Source organism: Plasmodium cynomolgi, chromosome 14 (assembly GCF_000321355.1).
Source record: "Plasmodium cynomolgi strain B DNA, chromosome 14, whole genome shotgun sequence".
NCBI classification, from domain to species: domain Eukaryota; phylum Apicomplexa; class Aconoidasida; order Haemosporida; family Plasmodiidae; genus Plasmodium; species Plasmodium cynomolgi.
Genome location: NC_020407.1, coordinates 2,568,442 through 2,584,925, shown reverse-complemented (window position 1 = coordinate 2,584,925; position 16,484 = coordinate 2,568,442). Strand labels below are relative to the sequence as shown.

Below are 16,484 nucleotides of genomic sequence, written 5' to 3'. Positions count from 1 at the left end.
TAACACAAAACTACACAAAACTACACAAAACTACACAAAACTACGCAAAACTACGCAAAACTGCGCACATACAGCGGTACAACACAAAAAACAAAGGGAAGAGATGAAAACGCCAAACTGTGTACAAGCGGAGCGGTCGAACGCGGAATGGAGAGACTCGCTCCAAGTGCAGTCTACTTATTTTGCTTAAATTGAATGTTAAAAGAGCCATCATTGTTTGGATTCTTTTGCACTTCAAAATTATCAAGTGACAGTCCCACTTTCCCAAGCAGCAAATTACCAAAGTCTTTTAATTTCCCCACCATTTCTTCCTTTTCTTTATTTAACTGCTGTTCAGCCAGGTACTTTAATTTCTTCTGTTTCATTTCGTAGTTTGCCAGCAAAGAGGAATCCAAAGATATGGCTTTATTCAAGTCGTTCGACGCGTCATTATATTTTTCCAGCTGTTCATACGCATTGCTCCTCCGGATGTAGGACTTCACAAAGCTCTCATTATAGTTAATAGACTTATTACAGTCTTCGACCACCTGATTCCAGTTCCCTAAATGTGAGTAGCAAGCTGCCCTATTGGAGTACAAAATCGACTTGGTACTTTTCTCCTTGCATTTTTTTAAAGCCTTATTGTAGTAAAAGATGGCCTGCTTGTAGTCCCCCTTTTTGAATAACTCATTTCCTTGGGACTTCATCTCCTCTGTGTTTTGGCCATCTGCGCCGTTGCCATTGGCGCAGTTTCCATCTTCGTCCTTTCCGTCTTCGTAATCTTCGTCATCTTCGTCATCCTCCTCGTCGTCATCCTCTTCTTCCTCCTCGTCATAATCCTCACTGAGGACGGATGAACTCCTCCCATCTCCGGAGTCCTCACTCCTATCCGAATAGCCCTCGTTGGAGCTCATTTCCTCCGAGTCCTCATCCTCCACCGATGAGCTGAGGTGAGAACTGGAATTCTGATAATCATCTTTACTTATACAGTTGTCACTGTAATAATTTCTTACATTGCCATTCGTGTCTTCTTTATTCGATTGTTCCTTTATGTCCTCTCTCTTTGTCCTGCTGTTTGGCTGCTTCGCAAATGAGCAGTTTGGTTTTTCCCCACTGTCCAAGTGCCAACTTTCTCTTTTGTCGTTCTCGTTTGTGTTTACTTGGTTGGGTTCCCCATTATTCTTGCTCACTTGGCCGGGTTCTCCATTATTCGTGCTCACTTGGCCGGGTTCCCCATTATTCGTGCTCACTTGACCGGGTTCCCCATTATTCGCGCTCACTTGGCCGGGTTCCCTCTTTTTTGCTTTATCATCATCATCATTTGTTTGGTCCCCCGCCTGCGCTTTCACATAACTGATGCCTGGGAGGCTTTCCATGGTGCTTTCGCTACCCCTCACATGGCTCTTCTCTCCCTCCAATGCGCCTCCTACTTCGGACTTGTCCCTTTCGCTATACTGGCAAATTCGCTCGAGGGACCCCTCCCCCGTTGGGGATACTCCCACGGAGGCTTCTTCCATTGGGGCTTCTCCTGCTGGGGGTCCTCCCGTTGGGGCCTCTCTCGTTGGGGCTTCTCCCATCTGGCACTTCTCCCCTGTGGTTCCCTCGGCGCACCGTTCGGCGAGCGATTCCCGTTCCGCTTTGGACTCCCCACAGGATAAATTATCCCCCCCATCGTTCCCCGTGGACCCTCCCAAAGCAGCGTCCTTCTCTACACATTCGATGCTCTCAGCTCCCATTTCATCTCCCCGTGAAGTAGCACCCAACCTGTTTACGTGTGGATGAAAGGAAAAAGACGCAGTGTCCTCCATGCTGCTGATCTTTCTTCTGGAAAGATTTTTATGTTGATCTGCCACAGAATGACACTTGTTTTGGTCTTCCCTGTGTACACCTCCTATGTCATCCTCTCCTAAAGAGTCCCTTTTTTTTTTTTTTTTATTTTCCACAATTCTTAGATATATCCAAGTGCCTACGATGGGAATTAAAAGAAGAAAAGCATAAAAAAACAACGTTTCCCCTTTTTGCATTTTCTGTCAAATATTTTGTGTGCTTTAAAAGGATGGTTATACGAAGGAGAAAGCTTCGCTGTGGTACGGTGCCCGCGCGGAGGTCATAACACACGGCGCAAGAAAAAAGTACGCCCCATTGAAACGTATGTATATCGTTTAGGCAAAGTCCCACATGACTTAAACCACAAAAAGGGGGTTTCACATTTTCGTGAGTGGCAAAAAACAAAAAAAAAAGTGAAGTGGAGTGAATTGAAGTGAATTCAATTGTACTGAATTGAATTGTACTGAACTGAATTGAGGTGAACAAAACAATAAATTTTGCAAACGCTAGAGAATAAAATTGCACCAACTGTGTGCCCATATGTACGTATGCAAAATGTGCTATGGACGGGGAAAATTCAGCACTCGCCAAAAAAAAAAAAAGGTACACAATTTGCTCGTAGCAGTACGGGTGTACATTTACATCATTTTCGAAGCATACTTGTGATAAATCTCCCTACGCAGATGTGGTCCGCGTGTGAAAAATTCACTTTTATATCTAACCTTTTTACACCTGCGGGGATCTTCGCACTCCTACGGGGTACAATATTTTCTGTGTATACCTCCTGGGTGGCAACCAGCGGGGAAATTTAGGCGACGTGGGGGAGAAAAGAAAAAAAAAAGCAAGTTTGGCTACTCACGCAAAGCTTGCTCTTTATGGGTCCCCTTCAGTGTCTTAACAGAGATGAAGGACTCCCTTTTTTTCTTTGTTGCCAACGAGTTGCTATCCCGTTAATTAGCTCATTTGGCATGGTTACGTAGGGGATGGAAACAACATCGCGGGGAGAAGAAGAAGAGGAAGGCGGAAGAACAGCAGGGGGGGGAAAGTGCCCACGGGATTGGCAAGTAACATGTAGTACCGCGCAAGTGGGGAAAAGCGCAAAAGATTGGAAAAAATTGGCACTAGCGTGGCAAAACTCAATATCCCAAACGGAAATGAAGCAAAATCGCGCATGGGTCCCAACCAACGTTGTCGGAAAATAAAAATGCTCCTTTTTACTCGCACTCACGCGGTTGGCACTGCATATGGATGCAAAATATATACAAGCATATGCTTACTCATGTATGTAGCTGCGTGAGACCTGCCGTGTTACGAACAAACAGAAGAAAAAGGTGGCGTTTAATTTTGCAGGGGGAAGAAGCAAAATAAATATAGCAGCGCACGTGACATGCGAGTTATTCTATGTAGCAAAAAAAATAAACATTGACGACACGGGGTTATTTTTATTTCCCCTCCCACGCTGCAAACCAAACCGGATTGCCTTTCGCCGCTTCTGGCCTGCTACAGTTTAATGCTGCTTCGGCCAACGACTCGCGGAAGACTCTCTCCAAAGCGCACCAATGTAGGTTGACGTACCAGTGGAAAAAAAAGAAAAAAAAAAGGAAAAAAAAGGAAAAAAAAGGAAAGAAAAGAAAAGAAAAATAAAAAGGAAAGAAAAGAAAAAGAAAAAAAAAGAAACAAAACTGAAACGTGAACGAAAACGCAAACGAAAGCAAAAGCGAACGCAAAGTGGAAAAAAGGAAAAAATAAAAAAATCTCATTCAGAGAAGCCTTAGCTGCAACGAAGAAGGGGGGAAGAGTCCCTCATTCGGACTCCATCATCCATGCGAGGAGTTTCACGAGGGTAACACGCTGCCACCAAATGGGCTGAAAAAAAAAGGGGTCGATTGAACGTTACCTATATGTATATATGCTTATTTGTCCTCCTACATACTACGTGCGTTGCGAAGAACGGTCAGGACTTATCCCACTGTTGTTCCTCCCTGCGCTGGCAAAGCGGTAAGGCCAAAAGGCGCGAGCAGGGTTAACCAGGCCACGGCAGGCACGAAGTTATTCAGCAGGAAAGGGGGAAGGCACAAAATGGAGGTGGAAACGGAGGAGCAAAAGCAGGGCGATCGCACGAGTCAAGCGGAGGAGGGGCAAAAGCAGGGAGATCATACGAGTCAAGCGGAGGAAGGGCAAATGCAGGGCGATCATACGAGCCAACCGGAGGAACAAAAGCAGGGCGATGACACTAGTCAAGCGGAGGAAGGGCAAACGCAGGGCGATCATACGAGCCAACCGGAGGAGCAAACGCAGGGCGATGACACTAGTCAAGCGGAGGATCAGGATGACCACTTCGAGAAGGGGCACAACTTCCTCGACTTCGAAAACATCCTGCTGGACGTGAGGCTCAGGAAGGCAATCCTTTACCTGTTCAAGTTCAAGCACCCAACGAAAATACAAAAGGAAGCCATTCCACATATCCTCCACGGGAGAGACGTCATCATAAGTTCCAAAACTGGCTCAGGGAAAACCATGGCCTATCTCATCCCACTAGTGCAAAATATAATAAAATCAAATTTAAATGAAAAAGAATCCTTGAAATTTTTTTACAAAGCAATAATCCTCTCCCCAACAGAAGAACTATGTCTGCAAATTTATCAAGTAGCACATACATTATGCTCCTACCTAAAGAATATCCTATCATTTGATCATAACGTTAGGAAAACACTTTATGATCATCCAACTGTACTAGTGACTACACCAAGACTCCTATACAATCACACTGTAGAATGCAAGAAAAAATATAACCTTGATATATTATCTAACTTAAAAATTCTTGTTGTAGATGAAGCAGATATTTTGCATGGAAAAGAGTTTCAAAAATGGATGAACCTTTTGGCTAGTTATCATTTTCCAAAAAATTATTCTCAAAAGTATCAAATTGTCATGGCATCTGCTACACTTAAGGAAACCATCGTGGAGAAAACAAAACTTTTTTTACATAAGCCTATTTTTTTAAGTTCACAATTGGACAAAAACGCAAGTCTCACCTCCGTTAGGGTAGATCATTCAAATGGTCTCCAAAAGAAGAGAGGTGTTTCCCCTATCATGGATAATAGCAATAGCCCACCTGTTAGAAGTGACAAGCTGAATCATCCTTGTGGGCCCTCCAAAGTAAGGAAGGAACCCCTCGTGCATCAACAATTCAGGGGCAAATCATTTTACTACTTCTACCCGGATGAAACGACCAAATATATTTACCTATATAATCTCATAAATGACAGATTAATTTTGCATAGGTCCATTATTTTTACTTCAACCATCCATGATGCTTACAAGATAAAAATTTTTCTGACTTACTTTGATATTCCTTCCTCCATTCTGAACCCTAACCATCCCATTTTGGTTAGACAGAATATCATTTTTGCGTTCAACAATTATAAGATGTTCTTCTTGATATGTCCGCAGTACGAGAAGAATGCCGCACCGAGGGGGGATGCGACCAACCATGAGGACAGCGGTCATGGTGCGGATGCTAACGAGGCGGGTCGCGGTGAAGACGACGCGTGTGACCAAGACCTGCAGAGCAACCTGGACGACCCTTCTGACGAAAACCTGCAGAGCAACCTCGACGACCCGTGCGACCAAGACCTGCAGAGCAACCTGGACGACCCGTGCGACCAAGACCTGCAGAGCAACCTCGACGACGCGTGCGACCAAGACCTGCAGAGCAACCTCGACGACGCTAGCGAAGACGAGAAGGACTTCCTCTACAACCGCGGACTCGACTTCCAAGGCGTGCACTGCGTGGTTAACTTCAACATGCCCCTGGACACAAAGACCTTCGTGCACCGAGTGGGTAGGACATGTAGGCTGAGCAACAAGGGGATCAGTATTTCCTTCATCAACGAGAATGAAATGGCGGAAAAAAACATTCTGCAAAAAATACGCGCTAAAAATATATGCACGATACATCAAAAAAACATGCCACAAAATAAGGTCGAGATGTATAGGTACCGAGTAGAATCCATTATCAATAAATGCACCAACAAAAAGGTGAAACAATTTATTCAAAAGGAGATCCTCTATCAATCTTTGAAGTCCAAAGAGCTGAAAGAATTTTTCAGCTCCAATGAAGACGAAAAAAGGGCCATCAATAAAATTGTAAAGCGTTTTAACACACATGTTGTGCCACACAAACTGATTAAGGACAGATTGAAAAACTTATTTTTGAAGAAGCATAAGAAGAAGGGGGGCGACAAAAATGGGATGAGCAAACATGGGAAAGAAAGTGGAGACATCGGGAGGGACAGAAAGAACCAGCAACACAATGGGAAGAGCCATGGGAGAGAAGGCGAAAAAAGGGGAGTGCAACAACACTATGTTAAAAGTAAAAGCAGTGGGTTCGTGCTCACTGAACAGGCATATCAGGATCAGCTGAAGAAAGAACCAGAGACGGAAGTGGCCGACCCGACCAAGCTTCCCCCCATTTATGGAAAGCGCTTGCGAAGTTATGTGTACAACAAGTACGTAATGAGGAAGCGCCGGAGGGGCGGCAGTGCGCGCGGCGGAAGGGACAGTAGCGGAAGGGACAATAGTGGAAGGGTCAATAGTGGAAGGGACAGTAATAGAAGACCAAAAAGTGGAAGACCTAACAGTGGAAGAGCGAACGGGGGAAGACCTAACAGTGGAAGAGCGAACGGGGGAAGACCTAACAGCGGAAGAGCGAACGGGGGAAGACCTAACAGCGGAAGAGCGAACGGGGGAAGGTAAAATGCTAGCGGCTCGCACAGTAGCAGCGCGCATAATGCAAAGCCCAACGGGGACAGTTGCGCACATCAGGGCAGGCAGGAGGGCGCGCACAAGAACAGGCAACACGGTAGCGCCCCCCTCCCCCCCCAGAAGGCCTAAGCACGTACGCACGTACGTGTGCTGCGAGCCTGTTGACGTAGTGCGAGGGGAACCCATGTTTGTATTTCCCTCAATCCAAATGTGTAGCCAACGCGTGCGTCTATTTGTTAAAACAGCATGAAGCTTTCCTTTTTTGTCACCCCCCAGAAGCGGCCCCCCAAAGCGACCGCCCCACCTGCGGAGCCGCCGATTTGTATGCCACGTGGGCTTGTCTACGTGGGTTTGTCTACGTGGGCATAAAAAATGTAAACCTCTGTCCCTTTCTGTACACATTTGTTCCGCCATTCTCTCCTTTTTTTTTTTTTTTTAAATTTAAAACAAAATATGAACTTGTTAATTTTTTTCATAATTTTGCATCGGCGCATCATGATGGAGGTGTGAAGGAAGGGCGCCCCTCCCGGTCGAGCTGACCCGCGGGGGGTATTCAAAAGGTGAGAAAAGGAGGAGAAAAAAAGTGAGAAAAAAAGGAGAAAAAAAAGAAAAAAATGGTAACACACAGTGGAGTAACATAATAATAAAAGGATGACGCACCTGATATGGAAGGCGCGAAGGCCCTCTCATCTCAATCACCCTTGTGCACATGTTTTTTGGGTTTTTTTTTTTTTTTTCACTAACTAGCACTTGGTGCGGAAGGCCTTCGCTGCTATGCACCAGTCGGCGAGCAACTTATCCAGCTGGATGACGCTAGCCAAACCACTCGCCATGGTGTTACAAGCCATGGCGCCAATTTTTAAGAACTCGATCTGTACAGCCTCAGAACCCAAGTCGTATCTCCTCAACACATTTGAAGAAGTGAGAGCAACATCGAAAGGGGTGTGTCCTTCCTTTATCATGTCGTACGCTATGTCATGTGCCTTCTTCCACTCACTGTTGATGCAAAATTTTAGTAAATTCTCAATTCTTTCAGGAGAAGGAATGTCACAGATATTTAACACATTTTCCTTATTTATAACCTCTAACCCAGCATAAGTTGACTGCAAACAATTGACTGCCTTCCTTAAGTCCCCATCTGCTATAAACGTAAGGGTTTCCAACCCATCGTCTGTGTATTTTATATTTTCTAATTGACATATTTTTACAATTCGTTTCAAAACCTGATCGTCTGATAATTTAAAGTATCGTATAATGGCACATCTACTTTGAAGTGCGTCAATTATTTTCTCAGATTGATTACAAGCTAAAGCAAATCTAGTGGTATCCGAGTACAGCTCCATGATTCTTCTTAAAGACTGCTGTGCAGCTGTGGTCATGGAGTCTACTTCATCTAGTATGATAATTTTGTGTTTCCCTGGGGGGAGACTTATAATTTCCTTTGCGAAACTTTTTATTCTGTCTCTGATTACGTTAATTCCTCTGTCATCTGAGGCGTTCAATTCCAGGACGGCTTTCTTCGCCTGAGCCCCCAGCATTTCGCTAGCCAGGCAGAGAATGCTCGTCGTCTTCCCAGTACCAGGGGCACCCTACAAAAAGGTGGATACACAATGCAGGGATAAAAAAAAAAAAAAAAAATGGGTTGAAGATTTCCACAAAAAGGCTCCACATGGGTGGCATAATAACTGTGGGTGTCATTGTGCGGTCGTGAAGGGGCTCTCCATCTTTACATCCAAACGCGCCGCCAACTCACAGTCAAACATGCCGCCAACCCACAGCCCAAAATACACTGCCACCATGAATGCCCATTTTACAATTAATCTCTTGTGGAGAGACAAAAATTAAGATGGGCGGGCAGCTTGCGTGAACAGTATTGTGCAGGCGGAGGGGGAACTCCATGCTGCGCTTTAAAGAACTGAGGGGATCCTCAACAAAGTACTTACAGCTAGGAGCAGGTTGGGCATATTGCCCGACACGATGATGCTCTTGAGCGTGTTTATGACGAAGGGGTTTCCCACTACATCGTCTAGGCACTCAGGTCGATACTTCTCTATCCATATGTCGATGTTGCGCTTCAGCAGTCTGTTCTTAAAGGAGTCTTCCTCCATTGGACGCCACGGTCAGTATCTGTGCAGGGGTCACTCTGCGCGTTGTCCGAATGTGCGTCGTACGTACGTATGTATGCACGTATGTACATACGTATGTATATCCACTCGATTGCTCTACTGCGCGCGTGCGGGGGCTCCCGAATGCCGCTTACTTTTAAAGCATGGCCTCGGAAGGTCACCAATTTTGACGCAAAATGCAAAGAGAAATATGAAAAAATAAAACAAAAGCACACCTAGCAAATCTTCAAAGCGTTTATGGAACAACTGATAATTCACGTTTAATCATACCATCTCACTTTTTTCTTGCGAAACATGCCGTAATTCAATTCGCACCTTAAAAAAAAAAAAAATGTGCGCACTCTCCCGTGCGGGTAGGCAGTTACTCATATGTATACCTTACGCGCATGTGTGCGTAAGCGATTGCCCTCGTGAAGGAGAGTATATGTATCTCTCTTTTTTTTTTTTTTTTTTCCGTAACGCGCCTCAATGTCTACATGACAATTCCCCCCCGCAGTAAAAACAATCTGTACGTTTCGCGTAGTGGTTCGGCTAGGAGATTTACTCCCCATGTGGCTAAAATATACACGTTAACGCCTTTTTCGCAATGCTGCTACGACATATAGGCAGTTATAAAGGGAGGGAAAAAAGGTTAATTGGATTTAATTAGATGGATGATCCTTTATTCGCGTGCTCATTTGCCCCTTGATTCGCTGCTCTTTCCGTCGCCCCGCAAGGCGAGTTTTCCGGGCTTCTTCACATTTTGCGCTGAAAGGGACGGGTCGCGCAGCACGCATGGGGACACACGACCATATGAACGAATGGACGAGTGGACGAATGACACGCTCCGGGCCTATTCGCGCAGGTACGCGGGTGCTGATTATTTTCCCGTGTCCGAGTTAAATGCTGAAGTTGGCTGACGCTCCCCCTGGGAAGAAGCAAAACGATGTGTCCTGCGTTTACACAGCCTGCTTCAATTTTTGCGCTTACATTACGATATGAAATTTTTTTTTTTTCTCAACTGTTTGCCCCTTTGCGCGGCGCCTTTCAAGATAAACACGTACTTGCAATTATGCCCATAAAAAAGGAAAGCACAATTTGGCGTCTACATTGGACAAGTATTTATGGTTAGATAATGCTGTCTGAAAGGTGTTCCCTCGAAATGGAAGCATACGATGGGGAAAACACCAGTTGAAGACTCCCCACCTGTTGGGGAATTATTCATTTCACAGTAGGTGTACTTCCTATACACATGCTGCCAATTTTGTGTGACCTCCTTTTTTCGGCGACAAAATGATGACACTATTGGAAAGACAAAAAAAAAGGAGTCTTGGGGATGTCTCCTTATATATGCATACGCACACATTGAACAGGTGTATAAATTGGGTAGAAAAAAGAAAATAAATAAAATAATCGAATTGGGAACTTATCGAGCGGCAGAACAAGGGAAACCGCTATGACCCAACAGCGCAAAAGGTCATTGTATAAAATGACCGCACATCTCGGTGGATAAGACACAACCACGTAAACGTAACAGTGGAGCGATGGCCATATCGTCCCGATTTTTTTTTTTTGCATCTTCAAGGGGGCTCGAGGAAGCTCACTCGCATCTCAGAAATGCACAACCGAGTAACGTCGTAACATCGTAACGTCGTAACGGCGTAACGGCGTAACGGCGCAATTGACAAACCGCATTGGCTAATGGGGGGCCCCGCAATAATGCTCCCCCCCGTTTACGCAAAGTGTTAAGCAACCCCATACACAAAAATAACAACAATAAGATAAATAAATCGACTTGAATGAGAAAGAGACCACTGCGTCAAAAGGGTTAAGCATGTTCACAAGTTAAGAGGGGATTAACCGGCATGTTCATTAAACTGCGCAATTTTGGCTAGTCAGAAAAAAAAAAAAAAAAAAAAAAAAGTTAAATGTGCAGGCAAAAACGCGAAACACATTTTTAAAAGAATTAAAGCAAAATGGAACACCCATACGGAGAGCGCTTCTTACAAAATCATGGCACACTTCGTCAAATGTGCTAAAATGGGTGTATCAAACGTGGCATCATTTTGTTAACAAGGCAGACATTTCGCCATGGGTTAGTAGTGTACAACTTGGTATACACCACTTTACATATGTTATTCCTTTTTAAAGGAGAAAAATCTAAGGGACCCAAAAAAGATGAGTCCCCCAAAAAATAAATAGAGCGACCGAAAGCAGCATCCCTTGTAGAATGTCATATATCCTTCTTCCGCTATTTCTGTGACGGTTTCTAAATAGGATTTTCCCTGAACAGTTTTGTTTTTTGGGGGGGTTAACAATGTGTTCGAGCGCGGCAAATGGAGCTACACATGCACGCACACGGACGTACACACACACGGACGCGGACATGTACCGGCGCATATATTGACATATTTTTGCGGTGGCGCCCATTTCCGGTTCATACGTATATAATTTGCCTAGACTTTATCACGTCCATGGGGGTAGTTAAAAACCCGGCGATTCCGCCTGAAAGGAATGGAGTGCAAGTGGTGAAGGTGTCATTCGGGCTAACCCCTTTAAGCAGACGATGCGCATAATGCGTAACGCAAAATGGGCAGAACGTATGTTAAGCACAATTGGTCCAGCGCGCATTCACCAGTGTCCCTCGCTTCCTTTTTTGCCAACCTGCAAGTCCGCCGCATATGGCAGACGTTATGGAGGGGTACTTTTTGGAAAATTTTCCAAAGTCTGTAAAAGTGAAAAAGGGTAAGGCAGGGGTGGGATGTAACAGAGAGGTACGCAGTTTGTGATACGGCTTCCCCACTTCGCGGAAGATCTCCCTTTTGCGGCACATCTCCCTTTTGCGGCGCATCTCCCTTTTGCGGCACATCTCCCTTTTGCGGTACATCTCCCTTTTGCGGCTCGCCTCCCCTCCGTTGTACCTCTCTTGGCCTTTTCCTTAAAGCTCTCCCACAGGAAGTACTGAATGCAGTCGAAGGGAATTTCTCGCACAATCATAACGAAATAGCTTTTGCCCAGAAACGACATCAGGCCTTCTCGCTGCGTAACATCGTATATCGTGCTTATCACGGAGCTGCTCCCAGACACCTGCATTCTCTGCTTCACTATTTCGAATGGCAACCTGTCAAGAAAAAAAAAGAGGTTCCTCATGTCTCGGCGGAAGCGGAGGTAGCGCAGGTAGAGGTTGTCCAGGCCAGTCGACGTGCTGTCCCATTTTTTCCCATTTTTCCCATTTTTTGAGCCTCACCTCACGGCACACGCTGTAACCTCCGCCACACTTGTTGAAATTAAGTACAAATTCGTTTTGCTGATATTTTCTCTATTTTCTACGAAAAATGGGAAAAAATATAAAAAAATATAAAAAATATAAAAATGAATTTCCCCCCCGGAAAGGTTATCGTCCCATTTTACTGTCCCCCCCCCATTTGTTCAGAATCGCGAACAACGAAACGAGAACACTTCACCAAAGCAACAACTCATGGGTGTGTGTGCAAAGGATACAATTGGGTGGATGTCAAAATGGATAAAAGGTATAACTTTTGCTAGGTTTTTTTTTTTTTTTTTTAAAAGTTCAAATTTAAATGTACACAATGTCACTTTTTTTTTTGGGGGGAAAAAAAAAAGCATACCTTTGAGTAACTTTTTGGATAATTCATAAAAGCAGTAAAAGAAAGCGCTAGCTGGAACTGTGCCAACTAGGGTTGGCAAAATCCCACTATACAACTTCTTTAAGTCAGAAAATGAGAAGGCCTTTTTTGCCTGCGCATTCGTTTTTATGCTGTCAATGGGGTACAGTACGGCATCAACGGCGACGCCCGATAGGGCTCCCGTTACCAAATTATCTGTTAAAGGGGGGAAGGAGGAGCCATGAAAAGGGAAAGAGGAGACGTGTGGTGAATGAGTGGCCAAACGTTTATATGGGTCACACAAGTGTGAAGGTGTATCTCCCATCTGTGCTCTGATCACGTCTGCCTTGTTAAAGCATCTACATTTTTGTTTTTCCTCTTTTCGCTTTACGCAAGTGCTCCATGAGTGGTACTGTTTCAAGAAGGAGGACGCAAAACTGGGATTTTTCACTAAGCCGCTTGGACAAAAAAAATGGAAGAAATACAGCCTAATACGGTGCAGCGTAATCTGATGAACAAATTTGCACCAAAAATTTTTCTCCCAACATGGGTGTAGTCATTAAAAAGGCATATTCCTACGGGGGCGCAAAGGCGCAATGCAAATCACTTGGGAGGACGTACACAGGAGCAACGAGTTAGATCAATTTACACGTTGTAACGTGTTGCCCACCTATTGGCTTCTTCTGCAAAGGTTTCGACAGGTGCGTGTTCGCCTTTTCGCGCTTTCTTTCTCCCCTTTTTGCTTCTCCCCCTTTTGCTTCTCTCCCTTTTGCTTCTCCCCCTTTTGCTTCTCCCCCTTTTGCTTCTCCCCCTTTTGCTTCTCCCCTTCAATGCATCGTCGATGCTCGCAAAAAGGAGGCAACACGGGAGAACTCACTTCGCCTTTTGAGCTAACTTAAAATGCTATTTTGCCTTTTTAAATGTTGCTTTATGTTTCGCCAACTTAACCTGTTGGAGTGGTTTCTTCGTGGGGAATCGTTCCAACGAGGGCGCCGAAAGAATCGATTCGTCCAGGGAAAGGGATAGAACGTGACGCATAAAACGAAAGAAAGGAACAAACCCCTCCTCGCCCGTGCCATAAAACCACTATATTCTACATTTCAGTTTCGTTTCTTTCCCTGACGAGCGACAAAAAAAAAAAACGCGCCAGGTGGTGGACCCGTCTCCCTTGCAACAGGTGCTCATTGTACAAGTGAAGTGCAAAATGCCAACCGAAGAGGACTCAATTCGCCACTCGTCGCAAAATTCTATCCATGGAAGAAAAAAAAAAAAATTGCAAAACGTTCACGCGTGGGGGGTGCGTCGAAATGTACAGCGTTTAGGGTGCCATGAAACGGAAAAATTGGAAAAAAAAAAAAAAATCACCAAAAAATCACCAAAAACGAAAGTGCGAAGTGCGAAAAATTGCGCGGAAAAAAAAAGAAAACACGAAAAGTGACACCCCGAAAGCGCAAAAAAATAACGCGATCCAAAAAAGGGGTAGCGGATGCATAAGCGGAGAGCTCCACCCAAATACAGGTAGTTACACCCCAATACAGATAGTTACATCCCAATACAGGTAGTTACACCCCAATACAGGTAGTTCCACCTCAAAACGGATAGCTCCACCTCAAAACGGATAGCTCCACCTCAAAACGGATAGCTCCACCTCAAAACGGATAGCTCCACCCCAAAACAGTTCGTGCGAAGGGAAGAAACTGACGCAGCCTTAACTTAATATCACCCCTAAAGAAAGCGCTCAAATGACGCAAGAAACCCTCGAGGGGGTGTAAAGCAAAGCGTTAGCACAATGGAGAAGAAACTGGAGAAGGGAATCGCCATCATTCGAAGCCTGGCGCAGAAATACAAAAAGACCATTCTGCAGCGGTTAAACCCCAAGGCGCAGAAAAGCATCAACAAAAAAAAAAAAAAAAAAAAAACACAAAAAACACACATTTAAAAACTTGCAAAAGAAACAAAATGACAAAAAGGGAAAGGAAGAAAAAATGAAAAAGCTAGACAATTATCTGATTAACCAGGAAAATGAATTGGATTTCCAAGAAAACTATTCCTTGTTTAGCAAATTTAATGCTAATGCGGATGACCTTTTTTACAACCCCCAAGATGATAAAATGGCAACCCACTTAATAAGCAAAAAGGCACAAGGAAAGAATGGTGAAAGTAAGGACACCCCGGTTAAGGACAACTTTCTCGATTCCTTGAATTCACTCAAATTTAAAATTAAACAGGAAATTCAAGAAAACAACGATCTGCTGTCTATGCAAACGCGTAAGCAGCTAAGACAGAGTAGTAAAGAAAGGCTGAAAGGGAACTCCAGCTGGGGACCAAACAAAATAACTACCCCAGGGAATAAACCCAAAAGGGCCCTTAAAAAGACAAACGCTTCGAATAAAAAACAGATAGATGATGTAACCACCAAAATGAAGAAAAAGAGCAACTACTGTGAAGCGGAAAAATGTGTTAGTGCCAACTGCGGACAGACCTGTAGCACTTCCTTCTCACACCAAATGGGAGGTAAGGACAAGGGAACAAACCCACTTCCTGTCAATTCTGGACAAATAATCGATGACGCCTTTTTCCAAAAAGATGAATTATTTGCAGAAGGGGAAAGTAACACCCTAGTGTTCGGGAAAAACAATTTTGAAAGCATTAACAAAATTGTTGAAGTTTCCATGAAGGAAAACGGGCAAGGTAAAAGTGGAAGGATGGGAGAAGCTGAAAAGGAATTATCATTATCTGCCCAAATTTTCCAGCAATGTCGAAACGAGCAACCTATTTTGAACCAACTGGGGGAATCCTGCACAGATGATTTTTTTAAAGAAGATGAAAATAACCAAGACAATGAGGTGGCGTTAGAGCAGAATGGCCAAAGTGACATTCGAGGAGGCGGCGGAAGTCGTCTCCGCACAGCTAACCCAGACGGCGTTGACCACCTCACAGAAAGCGCGCAAGGGGGCAAAGTAGGCGAGAAAAATATATCCACTCCAAGTGATGCAAACCCCGAGTTGGACTTTTTCCTCAATGGAGCGGCGCCCATAAAGGAGGAGAACTGTTTTGATTTGTTCTTTAACGAATCCATGGCAACTCCGACCATATTTCAGAGGAGAAGGCATTAGTTTGGGGAGTATACCTACGTATTACTCCTCCTTTTAATGCTCCATCTGTTGGCCCCGTTTTAATGCTCCATCTGTTGGCCCCGTTTTAATGCTCCATTTTTTGGCCCCTTTTTAATGCTCCATTTTTTGGCCCCTTTTTAACGCTCCATCTGTTGGCCCCTTTTTAACGCTCCATCTGTTGGCCCCTTTTTAACGCTCCATCTGTTGGCCCCTTTTTAACGCTCCATCTGTTGGCCCCTTTTTTTGTTTTCCCCTTTAAATTGTGCAAATGCGAAAGCCAATTTTGTACCTATGGGTTTCTTTAACGAAAGGCATTTGCTTGTTACCACGATGATACACCTATGCACACATGTGCGTGGAATGCTTTAATCACAGCACACGTTTTGCCAGCTGAATCGACATGTATGCGCCGTCCCCCTTTTTTTTTGTGTTTAAAAACGATAAACCAGCTGATATTATATTCTACGTTTTTGTGAATAACTTTTCCCACATTGAATTCGGAAGCCTTCGTTCATGTGCCCACTCTTCACGCTGTCTCGTTGAAAAGGGAGCCACTTTCGCGTGCGTTCCGATCAAACTTCTGAAGATTACTCCTGTTTGCCCTGTTTCCACAAATGTGGCATAAAATTCCTCGGAAAGTACCTTTACAATTGGCCCATTTGAGGTGGGGAAATCACCCTGGCTGATATACACTACTGGGGCGCGAAAGCGAAGTCCATCGAAGGTGGCAATATTTACTTTTCATTCCACGTACTTTCACTTTCAATGTGGCGTAATCGAACTGGAGGTGAAGATGGTACGTGGGTTGCTTAAAATTGAGGTCATGGATGCCTTTTTAGTATTTGCAAAGGTAAAAGTTTCTTTCTAAAATAAACCGCGCGATAAAATATTTTTTCTTTGGGTAATGGGCGCCAATTGGGGAAAATAAATCGTGTTGCCGCGGCACACCCTTCCATTGTGATGCGTACGCATACATTTGGGGGTACTTTTTGGGTACTTTTTTGGGTATTTTTTTGGGTACCTTTTTGGGTATTTTTTTGCGTACTTTTTTGGGTACTTTTTGC

General features: G+C 44.4%; 5 protein-coding genes across 5 annotated transcripts; 2 read left to right on the top strand and 3 right to left on the bottom strand.

Moving 5' to 3' along the window:
* Positions 1–173: 173 nt before the first annotated feature.
* Positions 174–1,787, bottom strand: PCYB_146660 (TPR Domain containing protein; the record flags this gene model as incomplete). The annotated part of the gene is made up of 2 exons (XM_004225136.1): positions 174–1,743; positions 1,774–1,787. The coding sequence occupies 2 exons, from the start codon at positions 1,785–1,787 to the stop codon at positions 174–176; spliced, it is 1,584 nt and encodes a 527-aa protein (XP_004225184.1).
* Positions 1,788–3,885: 2,098 nt separating this feature from the next.
* Positions 3,886–6,321, top strand: PCYB_146650 (DEAD/DEAH box helicase; the record flags this gene model as incomplete). Its single annotated transcript, XM_004225135.1, has 1 exon — positions 3,886–6,321. A coding segment is annotated over one exon (2,436 nt), but the record flags the coding sequence as incomplete, so codon positions are not given.
* Positions 6,322–7,316: 995 nt separating this feature from the next.
* Positions 7,317–8,999, bottom strand: PCYB_146640 (replication factor C subunit 4; the record flags this gene model as incomplete). The annotated part of the gene is made up of 2 exons (XM_004225134.1): positions 8,517–8,999; positions 7,317–8,162 (listed from the first exon to the last, which is right to left on the bottom strand). The coding sequence occupies exons 1-2, from the start codon at positions 8,679–8,681 to the stop codon at positions 7,317–7,319; spliced, it is 1,011 nt and encodes a 336-aa protein (XP_004225182.1). The 5' UTR covers positions 8,682–8,999.
* Positions 9,000–10,815: 1,816 nt separating this feature from the next.
* PCYB_146630 (mitochondrial carrier protein) lies at positions 10,816–12,520 on the bottom strand (the record flags this gene model as incomplete). The annotated part of the gene is made up of 6 exons (XM_004225133.1): positions 10,816–10,963; positions 11,149–11,183; positions 11,343–11,405; positions 11,600–11,799; positions 11,926–12,004; positions 12,308–12,520. Coding segments are annotated over 6 exons (735 nt in total), but the record flags the coding sequence as incomplete, so codon positions are not given.
* Positions 12,521–14,183: 1,663 nt separating this feature from the next.
* Positions 14,184–15,420, top strand: PCYB_146620 (hypothetical protein; the record flags this gene model as incomplete). The annotated part of the gene is made up of 1 exon (XM_004225132.1): positions 14,184–15,420. A coding segment is annotated over one exon (1,236 nt), but the record flags the coding sequence as incomplete, so codon positions are not given.
* Between the last annotated feature and the right edge of the window lie 1,064 nt (positions 15,421–16,484).